The sequence below is a fragment of the Tachysurus vachellii genome, chromosome 2 (assembly GCF_030014155.1).
Source record: "Tachysurus vachellii isolate PV-2020 chromosome 2, HZAU_Pvac_v1, whole genome shotgun sequence".
Taxonomy (NCBI): domain Eukaryota; kingdom Metazoa; phylum Chordata; class Actinopteri; order Siluriformes; family Bagridae; genus Tachysurus; species Tachysurus vachellii.
The window spans coordinates 18,529,029-18,548,751 of record NC_083461.1 but is presented as its reverse complement, the minus strand read 5'-3'; the positions used below and the strand labels follow the sequence as shown (position 1 = coordinate 18,548,751).

Below are 19,723 nucleotides of genomic sequence, written 5' to 3'. Positions count from 1 at the left end.
ATTTCCAAACCTTTATACTTTTTTACCAGGCAGAACTAGAACGAGGCAGCCCATAAATTCTCATAAACTGTGTGTGTCTCCAGTGACAGAACAACAGAAGGAAACACACACACACACACATTTCATTTCTTTTGTGTTGTGATTGTTGCACATTTGATGCCTTGATGAAAGGGCAATAATAATGAAATACATCTCTACTCCTTTAATTAATTTCAGGAAGCCTCTAGTACTTTCCTTAGTTTCAGGTAAGCTAAAGCTTCTGGTTGTAAAGCTGTTTTTGTTTCTCAAAATATCTTCCTTCATGTTCATCAGAACAAAGAAATTTATACAGGTTTGTAACAACATGAGAGTGAGTAAATGATGACAGAATTTTCATTTTGACTGAACTATCTTTAAATGTGTGTGTTCGGCGCTGCAAGAAACGACACGTCTGATGTTATCTGTTTGTCGGCTCTTGCGGCGCTGAGTAAAGTTGAGCACATAAAAAAAACTCGAAACAGCTGAACTCGACAAAACTGCTGTGTTTTGAGAGCTCTCTCTGAATGCCTGCGCCTCGTCCATTAATTCAATAGTATATAGCAGAAAAAGTTCTCCCTTCCTTCTCAGCGTAAGAAATACAAGGTGTGAACTGACTGAAATGCGTGTCTCACGGTGAAGACCTGAGAGCTCTGTCATATGTAACCTAAAGGACAAACATGCGCCTATCTATAGCAAAAAAAAAAACATTTAGGACATGTGTCCTCAAGTTAGATGTTGAGTTCTTGAATGCTGAAATATCCGTTTGCTTTGGCAGACACAGAACACACCTCATAATGTAGCTGCTCTCTCGCACTTTTACTAAGGTAAACATGCTTCCAATATGAGGCCAGGGGTGCGGGTTTTCCTCCTCGTTTGTGTCTGCATTGCCGACGGTTGATTCTGACATGTTTGTGTTGCTAAACTAACTACGTTTGATTGGTGAAACACAGTCACGTGGTAGAGCCTTAGCGGAAGTTTATCTATCTGTCAAAATAAAACATTAAAATTGATGCGTAGATGTAAAAAGAAAAGTAACGAGATCATTGTAGCCTAATGTAGCGGAGTAAGAGTACAGTTTCTTCTTCACAAATCTACTGAAGTAAAAGTAAAAAGTATAGTGATTTAAAACTACTCCTAGAAGTATAATTTTTTCAAAAACTTACTCAAGTATATGTAACGGAGTAAATGTAACTCGTTACTACCCACCTCTGTATGTGTGTGTGTGTGTATATATATATATATATATATATAAAACAACCTAATTTATAAACTGAGGTAAATATACAGTGAGAATTCTGAAAGAATCGACTCTTTTTTTTAAACTGAGCCAAATGATCCGACTCACTAAAAAAAGAATCGGACTTTCTCTCTTGGAGATTTCTATTTACCATGTTGTTTTTATGTCTAAAACCAGAACTAAATATGAATTCTTCTTGGTGAGGATGCAAATATATATATATATATATATATATATATATATATATATATATATATATATATATATATATAAATAACAAACTAAATTATAAACTGAGGTCAATATAAAGTGAGAATTCTGAAAGAATCGACTCTTTTTTTCGAACTGAGCCAAATGATCCGACTCACTGAAAGGAATCGGAATTTTGGAGATAAGGAAGAGGACAAAGATTGAAGTTCAGTGTGGAAAACATGCACTAGGAAAAGGAGCTGAACTCTCAGTCTTTCCAGATTTATGCTAAAATGACAGAAGCAGATTTATATGACGTGTATAAAGGAGTCTTTGTTCCGAAAGCTTTACATCCTCCAGACAGCCTGAAATATTATGAAGATTTCACATTCCGCCCAGACGACGTCCTCATCGTCACTTATCCTAAATCTGGTAAGATCATTTCTATTGCGTTTTATTTTTTGGGAAAACTTAAATAGGAAATGCGCTTTAATGCACTTACAGGAAAGTTGCATTTACTGTAAATAAGCAAACGCAACGGTGATTGTAATCAATAGATATATTTCCATTCCAAACTTTCATCTTTAGTTTCTTTAGATTCTTTAGTACTATTTGATGTTATTGGCAACAATAATCAGATTTCAGACAGGATGTAGATTGCAGCTTTAGACAACACTGCTGCTTTTCTCAGGTGTGCAGCATTTGGTCTCGTTTCCAGCTGATTATATGGTTATATTGTTTAAATAATCAAGTTTTTTTTTTGTTATAAAGAGTTTTTTGTTCTCTGTAAAAAAAAAAAAAAAGTTTTCATTTCAATGCAATCAATCATCTCACTTGGATTCTGCTTGCGTACGAAAACATCCAAAACCTTTTCTTAAAATCCACTTCTATAGACAATTTATAAAGAACTCTATTCGTTTTCGTTGTGGGGACTTGGTAGCCTAGTGGTCAGGGTGTTGGACTACTGATTGGAAGTTCAAATCCCAGATCCACCAAGCTGCCAGTGTTGGGCCCCTGAGCAAGGCCCTTAACCCTCAATTGCTCAGTTGTATAAATGGAAAGAAATTGTAAGTCGCTCTGGGTAAGGGTGTCTGCAAAATACCAAATGTAAATTTTCTGCGTAAGGGCATTGTACGACGTAATGACTCCACACCAGAGCGTACTGTAATACCTTCGTTAAAACAGTAAGTAATTTGGCTCATTTTCCAATGGGAGGCTTCTGCAGAGTCAAATGACTACATTTGAATATCTAATATTTTTAAACAAATGTTGTGTTTTTCTACATGTGGAAACAGTGATATCTGAGGTATGGTGAACATAAAAATGCAGTGCAGCATGATGGATTAGGATCAGATTTCAGACAAGAATGTGCTCAGGTATCATAACCTTCATCAATCTCAGAATGCCATCAACAGACCTGTATGTACACAGGCTTCAATGACAACATAGTTTTGAAGAACAGAATAAAATGAACCCTGAGCTCCTCTGCACAAAGCTGGACTTCCATCAACGTTACAGGTGTTGTTGGTGTATTTGTTACATGCACAGCATTAAGCTACATTCACACATATACAGTGATTTTATCACTTCGAGTCTCCAGTCGCTGAATTTTGAAGTTGCCAGTAGGTGTGCCTACAACTTTTTGTCCTGTACTGTTTTGTCTGTCTTGTTTGTCCTGTCCTGCATTGTTTGCACCAGGTTGCACAGTTGCACTTTATGTGGCTAGGACTAAGTCCTTATAGCTCTGTCTTTGCTTTTATGTAGCACCATGATCCTGGAGAAACGTTGTCTCATTTCACTGTGTACTGCAACAACTACTGTATGACATACTGTATGTATGGTTGAAATGACAATAAAAGCTTCTTGACTTGACTTGAACTGGTTGATATAGTAATAATGTTTATCAGTGGGTGGCGCAACTAGCATTCTGAATCAGCTTTCTAGCTACTAAAATGAAACATTCTGGAGGAGAATCCGGTGTTTTTATATAAACTTCAAATATTGTATATCTGCATCATATCAAACGAGATGCAGAAGGAGAAGCAGTGTGTGCTCTTTGCCATGGATCACATGTGCTCTACTGTCTTCGCTCACATTTGTAATCACTGCACCAAGGTGATCCATTTTTGCGTAAAGTTCAACTTCCACATCTAATCACCAGCTCTCACTGATAATGAGTGCTCTCTAGTCACTTTGTCAGTTTCAGTCGCTGTGCATGTGAACACAGTATTAGTCTTCTTTACTAACTGACCTTCGACACTGGGTTATAATTAGTCTCATTATTTTGTTGTTCTTAGGCACAACATGGATGCAGGAGATTGTTCCTTTGATCCACAGTGATGGAGATCTCACTCCAGTGCACACTATACCAAACTGGGATCGGGTTCCATGGATGGAGGAGCACCGGGCTAAGATACTCAATCTAGAGCAAAGGCCCTCTCCACGCGTCTTTGCGACCCACTTCCATTACGGCATGATGAACGAGTCATTTTTCAAAGTCAAACCAAAGGTATTAGCATGCCTCTTTGAATTAAGTTCTGATTAAAATGTTCAGTTTGTGTGTTGGTACCTGTCCAGATGGGGGATGTGGTAGCCTAGTGGTTAAGGTGTTGGGCTACCAATCGGAAGGTTGTGAGTTCAAAGTACCAGGTCCACCAAGCTGCCACTGTTGGACCCCTGAGCAAGGACCTTAACCTTCAATTACTCAATTGTATAAAAATGAGATAAAAATTGAAGTCACTCTGGATAAGGGTGTCTGCTAAATGCTGTACATGTAAATAAACAATTGCATGCAAAAAAAACTCCAGCAACTTATGCAAAGTGCACTTCTGAATTTCCAGTCCTGAACCGTTCATTATATTTGCCTATTTCTATTTCAAGATGATTATAAGGTTATATTTGTTTGCCAAAATGAGTGACTCTTTATGTGTGATGATCTTTACAAAGTCATTTTATTAACATTAGTTTTATAATATTTTGGTAAAATACAAATACTGTATGAATTCTCAGTTAAAATCCATGGTCCATGATATACACTTGCATTAGGAATGAAAATACCCTATGAAAATAAACTCATCCTAGCATTTTTTTTAGTAATAATATCCTATAGCAGGCTTATTGGTCAATATTTAGCTTAAGTAAACTGACAAACACAGCACGTCTCTATTTATTTTCCAGGTCATCTATGTAATGCGAAACCCGAAGGACGTGTTTACTTCCTCCTTCCACTACTATGGAATGGCCTCATACCTGGTCAACCCGGGCACTGCCGATGAGTTTCTGGAAAAGTTTCTGGACGGCAAAAGTAAAAGTCTTACATCATTATCACTTCACGTTTCTTACTTAGCTTTTATAATGCTGTTACTGTATGAGCGTAATAAAAAGCAAACAAGGTGATGTTTAAATACAGGATATAATGTATTGCAAAATGAAATAACAAGACTTGCATTAAATACTTAAATCTATATGCAGAATAATGTATTAACATGACATATTAACTCTCCAGTATTTCACAGTATTTTTGTGGTTGTTTCAGACAGAAATGCTTGATTTTACAGCATCTATTTTCAGGATTAGAAGATTTGTGCTTTCTTTGTGAAAACCTTTTTTTGAATTGATGCAATTACAAGCACAGGATTCTTCTTTTAAATTCCTATAAGTGAAAGAGATGCATGTAATAACTTTCTGTGATAACTGTATTAATGAAATCAAGTTCTTTGGCTGATTGTGTGTCGTGATGAAGTCACATTAAACGTCTTGGCCCAAATCTGCAGAAAATCTGCAGAAATGATGAAAAATTGCAAGTATATCCTGCTTCATTTTGCGTTAATATCTGTGATTGCAAACTCAAGCATTGTGAAGGAACTGATTAATGAATAAGCCAGATCATTGCAGTGTATTTGTACTATTTTTTTTATCAGTATGTTGCTTCTGATTTTGTCTGTTGTTTGTGATAAACTTTGCTATTCTCTAGCAGTGTTTTCATTTTCACTGTCCACAGTAATGTTTGGTTCATGGTTTGACCATGTAAAGAGCTGGCTCAAGGCAAAAGACCAAGATCGCATTTTCTACATTTCATATGAGGAGATGATAAAAGTAAGCAATTGCTGCACATCTCACACTGCACATTATACTTGTCCGGCTTTGAACTGTATGGTAACCTCCATTTATTTTCACAATAAGACCCCATGCATGCACATATCGTGTTACACAATAAACATTAAGACATGTTCATAGTCATTAATATATGCTGCAGGACTTGAAAAGCACTGTCACAAAAATAGCCCAGTTTCTTGAGAAGCCTCTGAGCCAAGAAGTGATTGAGAAAATTGCAGAGAATTGTCTGTTCAAGAACATGAAGCAGAACAAGATGTCCAACTATTCTCTGGTTCCAGAAGAGTTCATGAATCAGAAAAAGTCTGAGTTCCTCAGGAAAGGTAATTCAAAACACATTATGTATGTCAGTCTGTGCAAGTGCGTCTCCTGAAGAGTTAAATGTAAATCGACAACTTGTGGCACAAAATCTAAATGCTTCCATGTTCTGTGTTTTTCTTCAGGAATAGCTGGTGACTGGAAGAACCTTTTCAGTGAGGCCCAAACCGAGAAATTTGATAATGTTTATAAAGACAAGATGAAAGATGTGATCTTTAAATTTGTTTGGGATTAAAAAAATTCATCATTCAGTAGAATTAAGTGACACAATATGGTTTGTTCAATTTGTATTGATTTTTTTTATAGACCCTGAGATGTGGGTCATTCATAATCAAGGGTGGAAACAATACTAAGGGCAATGATTTTACTCCAAATTCAAGCAGGATATAATAATTTTATAATAAATAATTTGCAAAACTAATCACTAGTTTTAATACTTTTTTGTGACCATATTTTTTTATTTTCTTAAGAAAAGGCAAATACTTTAAAGTGAATCTTATATTAGAAACACAATGAAAACTGTATTAAACAGTAAACCTTGCACCCAAATGAGCGACACGCGCTGAGGTAAATGAAAAGGGTGCCTGCTAAACTTTCCTGTCTGTCGCAGGCGGTTGTGCAACATATTTCCTATAGAATTTATTATATTTATTTACATTAATGTAATTTAATATATGTGTATTTTTCTTATAAGTTCAAGCAACAGTTAGTTAATTGACAATCAACCACCACGGGCATGGGCGTCGGAAGTAAATAAAAAGTGGGCGTGTCCTGTCCCACACACATATAATGGTTCCGACACAGGCGGCGATACCCATGACCACGGGTATCGGATTTGGATCGGTCACGCACCACCGATACCCAATCCAATCAAAATGCTTGGATCGGCGCCGATACCGATCCAAAATATCCCTAATATATACAGGGCTCTCAAGTTTTGAAGACAGGCAAGAGTGACATCTCCAACCCCCCAGCGGACACCGAAAAAAAAAAGAAAAAAGAAAAAAAAAAGAAAACTGTGTTTCACCAGGATCACTGACCACATTTTAACCAAATACAAAGTATTTGTTCAATTTCCAATTATTCATTTGTGTGTGTGTGTGTGTGTGTGAGAGAGAGAGAGAGAGAGAGAGAGAGAGAGAGAGAGAGAGAGAGAGAGATTATGACTGGTGTTGTTTATTGTAAGTGTTTGTTGCCTTTTTGGACTCCTTTATCATTTGTAATGTTGCTCCCATATAAAACAGTTCAGCTAAAGCCCAGCCATTTTTAGGGTCATGATTGAGGACAATGTCCCGTCCAGAGACAAGCTGTTTCGTGTTGAGGTTTTGTTCAAATCGACCATCGAAAATACTCATACCCTCAAATACCCTCTCAAATGAATATGTTTTTTTTTCCATTGGTTGTTGCGTTAAATCTTACCGAGATAGTGCTATTTTCTGATTGGCTATTGTGTAGCCTCTTTTTTTGATTGGCTGATAAGTGTCAGGCTCGACTAAGAACTCCAGGGGAGACGGGCTTGATTCCTGCCCGGTCCCCATAGAGACAGCGGTGCGGACTGATACATTTTGGGCGCTGCGGCTTAATAAATATATGATAAATAGTCAAAAAGTTTTTCTGTGTGAGAAGTACAATGTGTGGTGGGAGAGCGGGAGAAAAGTCCTAAATGAGTGACTGTCACGCATTGATAGCCCTGTATATACTCATAGAAAAGTTCCAAAAAAATCATGCGAATGTTTATATCTTTAAAGAAAAACCAAACCCATTTAAACCCATTGCTTTAAAGCAAACCAAACCCATTTCTGCTCTCTGAGATTCTACAAGCGCTAAAAAAAAGTGACGCCTTAATTTTCAATCTCTATAAATTCTGTGTAAGTTTATTACAGCGGAGGTGATACGTCTCACACTGAAAGCCAACAGTGTTCTGACTCATTTTTATAACAGACTTGCTAAGTTTAAATAATTTATTTGTTTTTACTGATTGAAAATATCAGTATGAAACACTCAGTATGAAAAGCTGCTAAGTTGGAAGCTAATCATTATTGCACTCCGGTCCTGCAGGGGGCAGCAGTGTGTGTTAGATCTGAGACGTGCTTGTTCTTCTGCAGGATAAATACAAATATTGTGCGGAGGATGCAGATGAGATCGCTGTAGGCTACACGAGCAGCTTTAACGGAATGAAACCAGCTCGATATGAGAAGATAACACAGTCTTTATTATCTAATCTAGCGCGTAGTCTTTAATCTTGGTGACAGAATCCAGTTTGTAATGCGTCGATGTGCACGAGGAAGTTGTTACCTAGCAACCGTTTATTTATTTACCTAAATACACACAGTCCAACTTCCCCAGCCAGAGATCTCCGTGTCTGCAATGTTGTAACCTTGTGGTTAGGATTTCCACTAATTTGTGACTCTATCACGTATTACACACTCACTGAACAATGAGGAGTGTCCTTAAAGACTTAACAGAAGTGAGAGAGAAAGTTTACACTCACACTGAGGGCTGGGAGAACAACAGAGATAAGAAACATTAGGATACAGACGCTTGGCATCTTCCTCTTCACATGGACGTGTGACGTCTTACCGTACAACAACATCAGGTACACTACAGTACTGGTCCAGCACCAGAACCTCCCTTATCCTGTCCAGTGTAGTCCTATACAGCACATATCTACTGTATCTCATGCATTCATTCATCTGAAGTAAACACTGTGTCCTAGTCAGAGTGGCTGTAAATGTGGAGTTAGTCCTGGATACTGGGTGTGAGACAGGAATACACACTGGATGAGACTCTAGTTCATCGCACTTAATGAAGACATGTTTCAGGTCATTCAGATCATCTTCATCGATCATCTTCGGCCATACAAAAGAACTATAATTTTAAAAGACCATCTAATCCTCAAAAAAGCCAGATATGCATTGCACTGAAAGGAAATCACTAGTTACATACGAACCTGTGATTGTACAAACACACGAAGAAGGTGTCTGGGTGATTTTCCCACCCTGACCTCCCACCTTCTTAACCAAATCAACTACATGTTGTTACTTTTAAGTCTATTCTTGACTATAAATACCTTTTCAGATTTCAAACTGTTTTCTGTGTCTTCGCCGGCCAACAATCCACAGCACTGAATACTGCACAGTAGAATATTGCTGGTCCTACATTTTGTTGTACTGTAAAATAACTGAAATCCTGCACTTTCATTGGCTTTTCTTTTAATCAAAGTTTATTCATCACCTAGGCAACCTTACACAAAGGTATGTGCGAGCATAAAAGAAACTAAGATAAAGTCAAGATACAAAACAGTGTTTAAAATAAAATTTAAAAACTCTAAAATAAAATACAAAGAACTAGGAATAAGGAAATAAATGAAATCTGTAGTAGGAGGCTGTACAAGGCAAAATATGGGGGGATAAAATATGTCATGTGAATGCATATGTTGATATGAGTGAAATGAGCAGAAATATATTATTGAATAATGTGTAAAGTGTGTGCAGGCATGGTGCATTCTGGGAAGTGAGCTATACAATTATTAGAGTATATTCTAATATGATGTACACAATTATAATACCGTAATTATGCATATTTACACTAATTAATACAATAAATCAACATTAAATATCTGTTTATTATAATTAAATGTGCTCTTTAAGGGAACACTTTGATACAAGTAACGACTTGCAATGAATAACATAAAACTGATTACAGAAGCTACAAAGAGCCAATTATAACCTATTATGGCGAAAAAAAAGTAAATCGTCACAATTTGTCAATGCTTATCATTAAGGGTTGTTTATCAATGATGAAAATATAAATAATCTACAAAGGTGCAGTTGAGTTCTTTACAGATGTGCTTCAGTGAGTAATGTATATTACAATTGTGTATACTGTACATTTATATAACTATTGCAGTAATCAAAATATGTCGAATAACTAAAGACAGGATGAACTAAGAAACACAAAAACAATAGGAGAGCTCCACACCGAGGCAGCGGTCTGCAGCGCCATCTAGTTGATCTTTAAGCCTTTAGATAATTACTTTTGACATATGATTTAATTACAGAATGATATGAGCATATTGCTGACATGTGCGGTTTGGATTCACATTGATTATCAGAAAAGACGACCGTATAATCTCCCAGTTATAATTATGTCTTTAACCTTTATCACAGAACAGGTATTCCTTAAGGCAGGGTTTAAACATTTATTTACATCCATCAAGCCTTTTGATTACAAATTAAATTCCATGGACCCCTCAGTATCCATTTATTTCTATCCCACCATCTAATTTTTCACTCACAAACCAAATTACTTAAATATCTACACGGATATTTTGCCTGTTTATTATGCCTATTGACACAAAGCTGTTTATTCCTGAAGACATTAAGTCATTAAGATATTAAGATTCAAATTATTTATAGCCTTAATTACATTTTGTGTTCTTTGTATTCAATTCTAGTGACTCAATAGTAAATATGATATCTTTGATAATAGTGATTGGTGATAACAAAATAATAATGAAAAAACAAATACAGCTCTTAGCTCATACTTCACAGAGTCCGTTATAAGAAGCACTGGTTTAGGATGCACTGGTTTAAGATGCACTGTTGACGGATGATTCAGACACGAGCGTCACCCAGATATGGCCTGGGTTTAGCTTTCATTTTACTAAAACTGATAATATGCTTCCTTGAAATGGAGATCGATTGGCCTTCGGACTATTGAGCAGAAAGTTGTGAGTTCAAATCTTAACACTGTCAAGCTGCCACTGCTGGACGTTTGTCAGGTCAAGTTAAGAAGCTTTTATTTTCATTTCAACCATATATAGCTGTTACAGTACACACTGAAATGAGACATTTCTCCATGACCAGGGTGCTACATAGAACAAAGACAGAACTAAGGACTTAAAGGTGGGGTGCACGATGTTTGAAAGCCAATGTTGACATTTGAAATCACTAAAACACGCCCCTAACCCAAATGGGTGTCACCCCTGTTTGGATAGCTCCGCCCCACACATACAGTACATACGTAACCCAGGCAACTATTATGGCGGACCCTGCTGGGGCAGCTGGCCGAGCGGATATTTTTATCAATAAATGAACTCAATGAGTAATACTATGGTAATACAAATGTGTATTTGTTGTACTGTGTGTTTAGCTTTGTTTCACGCGGAAGACGACGTTCAACAGAATGTCGTCTAGAACCCGAGGCAGAGGTAACGGCAGGTATCCGACATGTCAATGTTTCAATCGCTTTTGGGTAATGTTACACATGCGCACTGAACACTCTCTCTGGTGCATATTGAGAAGATATGCAATTGGCTGCTAATTGGCTGCAATTTCTGCTAATTGGCTACACGATTGTTTTGTTAGTCGGCGCGACTCAGTTTTCTGAAGCATTTTTCAAACATCGTGCACCCCACCTTTAAGTTTGAGCAGAGCCATGAACTCTTAACTACTCTCTTATATAAATGAGATAAATGTAATCACTCTGGAGAAAGGCTTCTGCAAAATACTGTAAATGTCAATATTATGATATCGGGAATGTATGTAAGATTGTACTGTTGCTCTGAAGCTACTAATGTACCTCTAGTGCAACCAGTTGGCATAAAAAAGTCACTTAAATGGTTAAATGGAGTCACCTCTGACACAAAAAGGTGTCATGTGACGTTAATATAAACATAAGTGGCCCTGGAAATCTCCAGCATTTGTCAGGGAACATTCGTAAACAAACAAACAGATAAGGAAGCTATCAGAATGTTCCGGAAAAGTATCAAGCACTGCTTAGTTTTATAAAAAACATCCAATGGAAAGATTATGGGTGCTGATGATAAGTTTCATTCTGACCAGAGAAGGCATTTCTGTCTGCTTGGGATACAGTGATGGAAAAGTACTAGTGTGTGAGGGTGTATTTCAGGATGTGGGAGTGTTCAGCTAGAGCTGGTGAGTAATTCGACTCTGATGAAGCTCGGTCACGTGACTCCCTGGAGAGCAAGAGCAGGAAAGTGAAACTTAGAGCTTGGGCTGCTTTCCTACAGCCTCAGTGCATGCTGCATGCTCACAACTTTAATATTGACCAGATCTGTCTTGCTGAATTAAAAAACAGAAATCTAACATAAATGGATTTTTTTAATTGAGTAAAATTTTAGTGTTTCGATTGGCTTTTCTCTCCCTGTTTCTATGAAATGAAAGTTAAGAGCCGGTGTTACTTTCTGTTGGGTGTTGCTTTCTGTTTCCTTTCATAATAAAATTTGGCATTATCTGTCTGTGCATGACCATGGATTAGCTTGGTGGAGAGGTGGAGCTCTATATAACAACAACAGCTCAGTTGTTAGGTTTCGACTTGATTACAGAGACTTCTTTCTCTCCTATGGTAAGACTGATGTTATATTTTATATCTAATGGGTGTTGATACATTTGGATTTGTCCTTTTGGCTTTTATTCCCTCATTTTACTCATTAAGTATGACGTCAGGTTTTCTTTCTTCTTTTCATTTATTTGCAGCTTCAAATGATTATTTCGTCCTGTCATATTGCTCATGAGAATCATGACAGAACATAATCACTTATTGGTTTGGTTTTATTACTGTGGGATAAAAAATAGCTTGTGTTTTTAGGTTTTAAAACACATCAATATTTGACTTCAATCCAACAACAGCTTCAACTGAATGTTGTTGCTTAACCTTTTAATGGGCAGGAATTAGAGATGTTTTGTTATTAAAATTAAAATGAAGTTTTTTTTTATTTATTAAAAGCTGCTTGAATATCATATTTAAATCTAAATTCAGAATCTAGATTAATTGTTTTCAATTTGTACCGTACATCACTCTTTTGTGATATTTCCTTATTTATTTATCTATTTATTTATTTATTTGTTTGTTTGTTTGTTTGTTTGTTTATTTATAACCCCTATTCGGAAATGTATCTTCAGCGATTTGGACATTAAATGTGAGATTATTCAAACTCTGAACCTTAGAAATGTTGTATTCATAAAAAATGATTTCTTTAAAATGATTCAAAGCTGTTAAAAAAATGTCTGCTAAATCAGTGTCCCTGTCGCTGTATACTTCTGTGTGTATTTTTGATGAAGCTGATTGTAAGCCAGTGGCAGAATCCATGTGCAGGATAAAACGCAACTTTAAATAGAAGTAACCAGATGGTACTAAACCAATACAGCAAACAGGCAACAAAACAGTCGAGGTGCACAAGCAGAAAAGTCCAAGAAACAGAACAGTGGGTCATAACCAGTGGCAAACAAGGACAATAATCCAAACAGCTCGGTACACAGAGAAATACTGACGATACTTCACATGGTGTATGGCATGGGTGACGCCTGTTTACTGTAGGCTGGGGTTTAGTACTCTGGCGAGCTGAAGAAGGGGTTGCTGCTGATGTTCTTGCAATGATGATGTGTTTATTCCAGGATGCTGAAATCAATCACATGACCTGGGAATCTAAACCAGCCCCATAGAACCCATTTAAAAGTTATAAAGGGTGACAGTCAAGGTTTTCTAAATGTATTCTTTTATATTTAAAGGGGTTATTTCCTTGAATCCTTGGAGTAATTTGTTGTTCAGATTATCTTCTGTCACTTAATATTGTTCTTTTTTTGCAGATGAAGAAATGGGGAAACTCAATAAGAAAGTAATACGGCTCGTAGAAGGTCACCCTGATGGAATCCCACTCTTCAAACTTGCTGTCTTCTACAATCAGAAGTATCATAATAACTTGACTGTGTCAGACGTCGGCTTCTCCAGCATGGCTGATTTTATTGACTCTTTGACCGAGCATCTGGTGGTAATGAACGGGACAGTTTTCCATAGAAAGCACATACCCCAGACCCAGGACACTACACAGAAGGTGGAAGTGGCTCAAATCTGTCCTGAAGGTATTTTCCTCTACCTCTCAGTCAGACAAAAAGGTTCAGCCAGACAGCATTGATACAGTTTTAAGGCTTCAGATCTTCATAAACTACATTACATATCGTACATGTTTCTTTTTTTACAGTTGTGTCCAGAATAATTTTCTGACTTTTGCTTTCTGCTTTGCAAAATGCAGACAATAACAAAACATCCCAGGAAGTGGTGGAATTGGTTCAAGAGCACCCAGAAGGCATCCCTCTTAAGTTCCTATGTAGGTTGTACAATCAGCGCTACAAGAGAAACCTGGCTGTTTCAAACCTAGGCTTCGCTTCACCCAGCAGTTTTGTTGATTCCCTGTCGAAGGATTTACTGGTGGAAAATGGCATCATCTTCCACAAGATGTACAGGGATCCTCCCGGGAAAGCAGCCTCGCTAAATGAAACCCCTCCCACAATGAAGGATAGCTCTGGAATATCTTTTGGTGCTGTGCCAACACGAAAGCAAGGTGAGATGACCCAAGAGGAACTACTGGAGAAAGTTAAGGAGGTTATCAAAGTCTATCCAGCTGCTGCAACCTCCATTACACAACTGATGAATGGCTACTTCCTACATTTTGGGGCTATAATGCCACTGGGGCTGTACATGTCACTGTACAACAGTCAGACCAGCACACAAGAGGCAACTGTTGGCCAGGCACAGGTTATTACAGGACAGGAAAGAGGAAGTCCTGCTAGTACGTAATATCAGCATAACTATTATGCATTATAACAAACAACACAGAGTGGCTTAATTGCTTTTTAAGTGATCTCATTTCCATGCTTCTAGTTGGTAATTCATCTATTTCATTTATTTGACATTTATGTTCATTTTCCTCCCATCCACATCCAGTGATAGAGTGGGATTGATTAATTGCAGAACCATGGGGGAAATGTTCAATGCTGTGCAAAATGATTTTTCAGTATGTATTTTTTTCACTCTTCATCACATGCCTTTTTACCTTTTTAATCAACAGCATCAGTAACAATGTCTACTACACCTACTGCAAGCCCACAACGTACTCCAGTGACACACCGAGTGGCTGATGAAGTGGTACGTTCCAAGAGCGGCTCTCCTGTGTGGCAGCTGAATTCCACTCCAGTTCCTGCAGGTTCCAGCCTCACATCGTCAATAGACTTCCCACCTCTCGGTACCAGGAACTCCAGAGCTGAGGAGAGGAGAACGCGAGATGGCAGAGAGGGAAGCAGCCTGGTGTTCCGTGACTCCCACCATGCCCAGCTGAGGGAGGTGCAGGGAGGTAACGTTCGTGCAATTGAGGCCATGGAGGCGGCAAATGAGAAGACGGAGACTGTGGATAGGCGCAGGACGAGGCCGAGTCATGACGAGGTGAACAGCCTCGCCGAGGATGCCAGGCGAAAACTTGCCGCCGAGGGGGAACATGTCACAATGGAGAAGGTTTGAGTCTTCATAAGTCTAGACCGATCATGTTTTTGAGAGTTTTTATTGAATAGTATTTTGGTTTTATAGGTGGTAAGCAAAGTTTGCATGCTTTTGCAAGTGTCATCCTTGAGTGGACTGGGAATCAGGTCTTATTGGCAGCTGCCTGCTCTGAAGGAACTTGAGCGCACCGTTAAAGAGATCAACCTCTTTGTTCAGGTTAGATGCTTTAAATAATCTGCCTGCAGTGTGTGTGTGTGTACATAATACACATGGCTAGTCAGATTTGTCTTTTACTTGTATGTGAATAGAATTACCAATTAATTATTATTTGATAATTGAGTGAAATTGATCTTCTGTGATTAATACTTTAAAATTGGCACTCTTTGGTACCTCTTTTTTTTTTTTAGGAAAAAGATCTCAATTCTGTGATTTCTAAAAGTGAAAAATGGAGACAGTTTTATTGAATAGTTTTACTCTGGACTTCTCCAGAATTTTCAAAGAGTGATATTTCCATTAGGTGCATTTGGTGAAATGTATTTTTGGTGTCTTATACTTGAGGTATGAGTTATCTGTGTAATTCTGGTGCTGTTTTTTAGACTACCGTATACGCATATATCAGAAAATAATAACCTAACACTTAATTGGACAGTTCACTCCAATGTTATAGTTTTGTTCTGTCTTCTACAGTATATCATTGGCTAGAAGCACTAGATTTGCACTAGCTCTATACATACACTGTTCTTCCTTACTTCATATAGATTTGACCAGAGATGTCTGGTCTCATTCACGAAGGGCTGGTGTAAGTACAGGTTTGCTTTCCAACCAAACAATCACACCTAACTGTCTATTTAGAGGAAAATCAGGTATGGCATATTGTGCTTGGTTGGAATGAAAACCTGCCCGCACAACCGGCCTTTCCCGAAAAGAATGGACACCCCTGGATTAGACAGCGAGTAACTATTTGCTACAGATCTTGTATTTAATAATGAAACATGGGCAGGTCTTGGTTTTGTTCTACTGCATGTGGTAACAATGGTAGCAATCACAACACAGCAAGTAGCTAACATTCTACACAAACACACACACGTACATGCACATACTGTAACTGAGCAATTGTATATTATCTGCCCACTGTCAGTCGATAGAGGCGATCTGTTCCATGTGCACTCTCTACGAGCTGGGTCATTCTATTGCCAGTATCAAGAACAAGAAGCGATTTGAGGAGCTCCACCTAGGCCCTCTCTGTAAAATCCCAATTGTTCATCGGCTGTTCACGATAGACAGCAACACAAAAGATGATGATATACCCCAGATCGAGACTGTGGATCTTCTTAGGGTGAGAACTTTTATCATATGTATTATGTTTGGTTTCTTGGTTGGTTTTGATTGCTGTGTATATATAGTAAGCCTATAGCATGCTTAATCCTTTTTCTGATTAATCTTTCTGTAGAGTCTTCGTAACTTCAGGAGAAAGAATAGCAAGCAAAAGATAGACCTCGCCGAGTTTCTGCAGTACCTTGCAGACCAGTACAGCTGTGATTCACCATATGCGCTTGGAATCCGGATCCTGAGTATCGGGCTGCCTATTTCGGTAAGGCAGTGACGCATCGCTTTTGCACTCAAAATCTACGATCGTCTTCTACTTTTAAACTTTCTCCTCTTGTTTGGCTTTCAGACATTGTCAAAGGCATATGGGTGTGAGAGCGCTTGTATGGAGAGAGGCAGAGAGGCCATTCAGAAGGAGATTGAGGAGGAGGTAGAGAACAGGCTGTGGAAGATTAAAAAGAGTTTACTGGAGCCAGCACAGGGAACACCGCTCTACTCCTCCTCTGGCAGCCTGGAGCTCAGGAAGAAATACGCCAGCTTGGCCGCTGCCGAGGCAGTCCTGGAGATATTCAAAAACTCTGAGGGCATCTTTAATCAAAAAATGACCAAGGTGAACAAGATTAGGTTTAGACACATGGCCTGTTTTTTTGGATCAGCAATTAAACTACCCAAAGTTTCCAGTCACGGCACTATGAAGTCACCAGTACGTTGTTATCATAGTAACAACATTTCTCAGTTGGTGTTGTAGGCGATTGCTGGCGATCCAGTTGACAATAAATCAGTTTTCTTGCAGCTAAACAGTAACATTTTTGGAGGGAGATTTGGCATTTGAGTAATAAATTCAAATACAAATTGTGTATTAAAATTCAGCAGCGTTTCTCTACTCTTTGCCAAGGATCACATGCACGCTGCGGTCTTCACTCCCATTTGTAATGATGAGTCGCTCTTTATTTGCATGAAGTTAAACTGACTGGACACGCCCACATCGCTCGCTGTCGTGACTTAGTCTTGCAGTTGACATTCATCTGATTTTAATTCAGCCCTGTAACTCTGAAGCTCATTCTCTGTTATCACTGCTCACTCTGGAATATAATACTTCCATGAGCATTACTGTTGACAATTGGAGTAAAGTTTCAATTCTGTTTTAGCGTGTTTTTCTTAATGTTTTACTAGCAATCTGGCCTAGTTGTCAAGTCAAGAAGCTTTTATCGTCATTTCAACCATATATAGCTGACACAGTACATAGTAAAATGGATCAACAATTCTCCAGGACCAGGGTCCTACATAAAACAACAGGGAGGGCTACAAACAGTGCAAGACAGACAATGTACATAATACAATATGCTACTAGAGAGATACATAAAATATAGCAGTGACATAAATAGCATATATAGCAGATACATAAAATATAGCAGTTTGGACGTTGTTCAAATAGAGATTAGACAACAGTAAGAGGGTTGTAAACATATGTACACTTTTAATAGCAGCATGACTTTTTGTGCAAAACAGATTTAAAGTGTCAGTATTTTGTCAGTATTTCTATGGGTGGTATATGTTTTAAATATAGATTTATATTGAATTTGCATGTTTGGTGCATTTCAGTTCTGGCTGTTGAGATTTCCGCTTCCTCTCAGAATCTTATGTGGATGATATGAGATTCACTTAACCCTTTTAAGTTATAACGGATTGTTTGACCTTTTAGCTAAAGATATTTTATGTTGTATATAATAAAGAATGTTATGTTAAGCTTTGTTAAGATCATGCAGTGTCCAAATAGTTACTTGCTAGTGTTTTTTACACTGATGGACAAGGTAGTGGGAGATGATTGATGGTTGCTGTTTGGATTTATAAACAGTGAGCACAGTGGTCTTCCTCGTTTGGGTGTGTTATGTAACAACTTCTTGTGCAGGAACATTTCTTTATCTATTTATGTATTTCTATTGAGATCACATGACACTTTAATTGCACACAAGTGGACTCCAACAAGCTAATTATGTGACTTCTCATGGCAGCTTGTTGCACCCTTACTTCACTATTATAGGGTAGTAAAACTGTATTCATGACAGAAGAGCCATTTTAGTTCCAGGTCTTAAAACTACATACAGTTAAGCCCGAAAGTATTCATACCCCTGGCAAATTCTGACTTAAAGTAACCTTTATTCAACCAGCAAGTTTTTTCTTGATTAGAAATGACACAGGCGTCTCCCAGAAGATAATAAGACGATGTACAAGAGGCATCATTGTGGGAAAAAAATTATTACTCATCTTTTATTTACATTTGAACAAAAAGTGGCATGTCCAAAATTATTCATACCCTTCTTAATAGTCAATAGAAAAGCCTTTATTGGCTATTACAGCAATCAAACGCTTGCTATAATTGCTGACCAGCTTTTTGCATGTCTCCACTGGTATTTTTGCCAGTGCATTGCATTCATCTTTAGCGATGAGCTCCAACTCTTTCAGGTTGGAAGGTCTCCTTGCCATCACCCTGATCTTTAGCTCCACAGATTCTCAATCGGTTTAAGACAGGACTCTGGCTGCGCCACTGAAAAACGTTAATGTTTTTGTCTGCTAACCATATGTCAGGTTTATCTACCAAAATGATCAAGTGGAACATTTCTGTTTTGCATTTTCAGCGAGTTCAGGACTTCCTCATGTACGTATCGGGAGACAGGCTGGCTCGGACCTTGTTTCAGCTGGCTATCTGTGGTGGCTCCCTGGTCGTCCCAAATGACCTATCTCCGAAAGAGAAACCCCAAAAACAAAGCCAGGAGAAGAAAGCATCTGAGAAGAATGCAACCGAGACACTCCCTACTGAAGGTGCCTTACTGTAATTTTACTGGTTTAGTAATTTGACGATCACTTGGTCTCATCATCTTGATGATCCTATATATGGTATATTCAAGTATACTCATTGTTTCTTGTGTTAATTCATGAGTGAAGGAATTCATTATTTGTTTACTTTGGGAACATGTGGCCACAGATGCTGTGAAGCAGCACTTCCAGGACTGTGTATCCAGCTTCATGGGTACAGTGACTCTGCAATATCTCAGCCGGCTGGAGAAGAAATTGGCCAAGCATTTCAAGTTCATGGAGTTTGGACAACTGCATCAGGGCTCCTTCCTCGACTTCCTGGTTAAAAACACGCAGGTCTGTTTGAGATATACTGTTAGAGAAACAGGAGACCCTATTCTGTCCTGTACTGATGAACCAATGTATTTGTGTGCA

At 38.1% G+C, this 19,723-nt stretch overlaps 2 protein-coding genes across 3 annotated transcripts in view; both read left to right on the top strand.

Moving 5' to 3' along the window:
- The first annotated feature begins 1,644 nt into the window (after nt 1-1,644).
- sult2st2 (sulfotransferase family 2, cytosolic sulfotransferase 2) lies at nt 1,645-6,296 on the top strand. The gene is made up of 6 exons (XM_060861664.1): nt 1,645-1,876; nt 3,742-3,953; nt 4,622-4,748; nt 5,445-5,539; nt 5,700-5,880; nt 6,001-6,296. The coding sequence occupies exons 1-6, from the start codon at nt 1,738-1,740 to the stop codon at nt 6,108-6,110; spliced, it is 864 nt and encodes a 287-aa protein (XP_060717647.1). The 5' UTR covers nt 1,645-1,737; the 3' UTR covers nt 6,111-6,296.
- A 1,828-nt stretch (nt 6,297-8,124) lies between these two features.
- The window catches only part of wu:fj29h11 (uncharacterized), a 39,547-nt gene continuing 27,948 nt past the window's right edge, over nt 8,125-19,723 (top strand). The window contains exons 1-10 of one of the 2 annotated variants that reach the window (XM_060861638.1): nt 8,125-8,471; nt 13,486-13,758; nt 13,929-14,465; nt 14,745-15,184; nt 15,257-15,385; nt 16,308-16,505; nt 16,620-16,760; nt 16,845-17,105; nt 19,132-19,315; nt 19,479-19,645. In XM_060861638.1, coding sequence (XP_060717621.1) covers nt 13,494-13,758; nt 13,929-14,465; nt 14,745-15,184; nt 15,257-15,385; nt 16,308-16,505; nt 16,620-16,760; nt 16,845-17,105; nt 19,132-19,315; nt 19,479-19,645 — 2,322 coding nt within the window. In that variant the 5' untranslated portion in view covers nt 8,125-8,471; nt 13,486-13,493. Of the gene's footprint in view, nt 8,472-12,075; nt 12,245-13,485; nt 13,759-13,928; nt 14,466-14,744; nt 15,185-15,256; nt 15,386-16,307; nt 16,506-16,619; nt 16,761-16,844; nt 17,106-19,131; nt 19,316-19,478; nt 19,646-19,723 lie in introns of those variants that run through there. The other variant, XM_060861629.1, reaches the window with a different exon arrangement.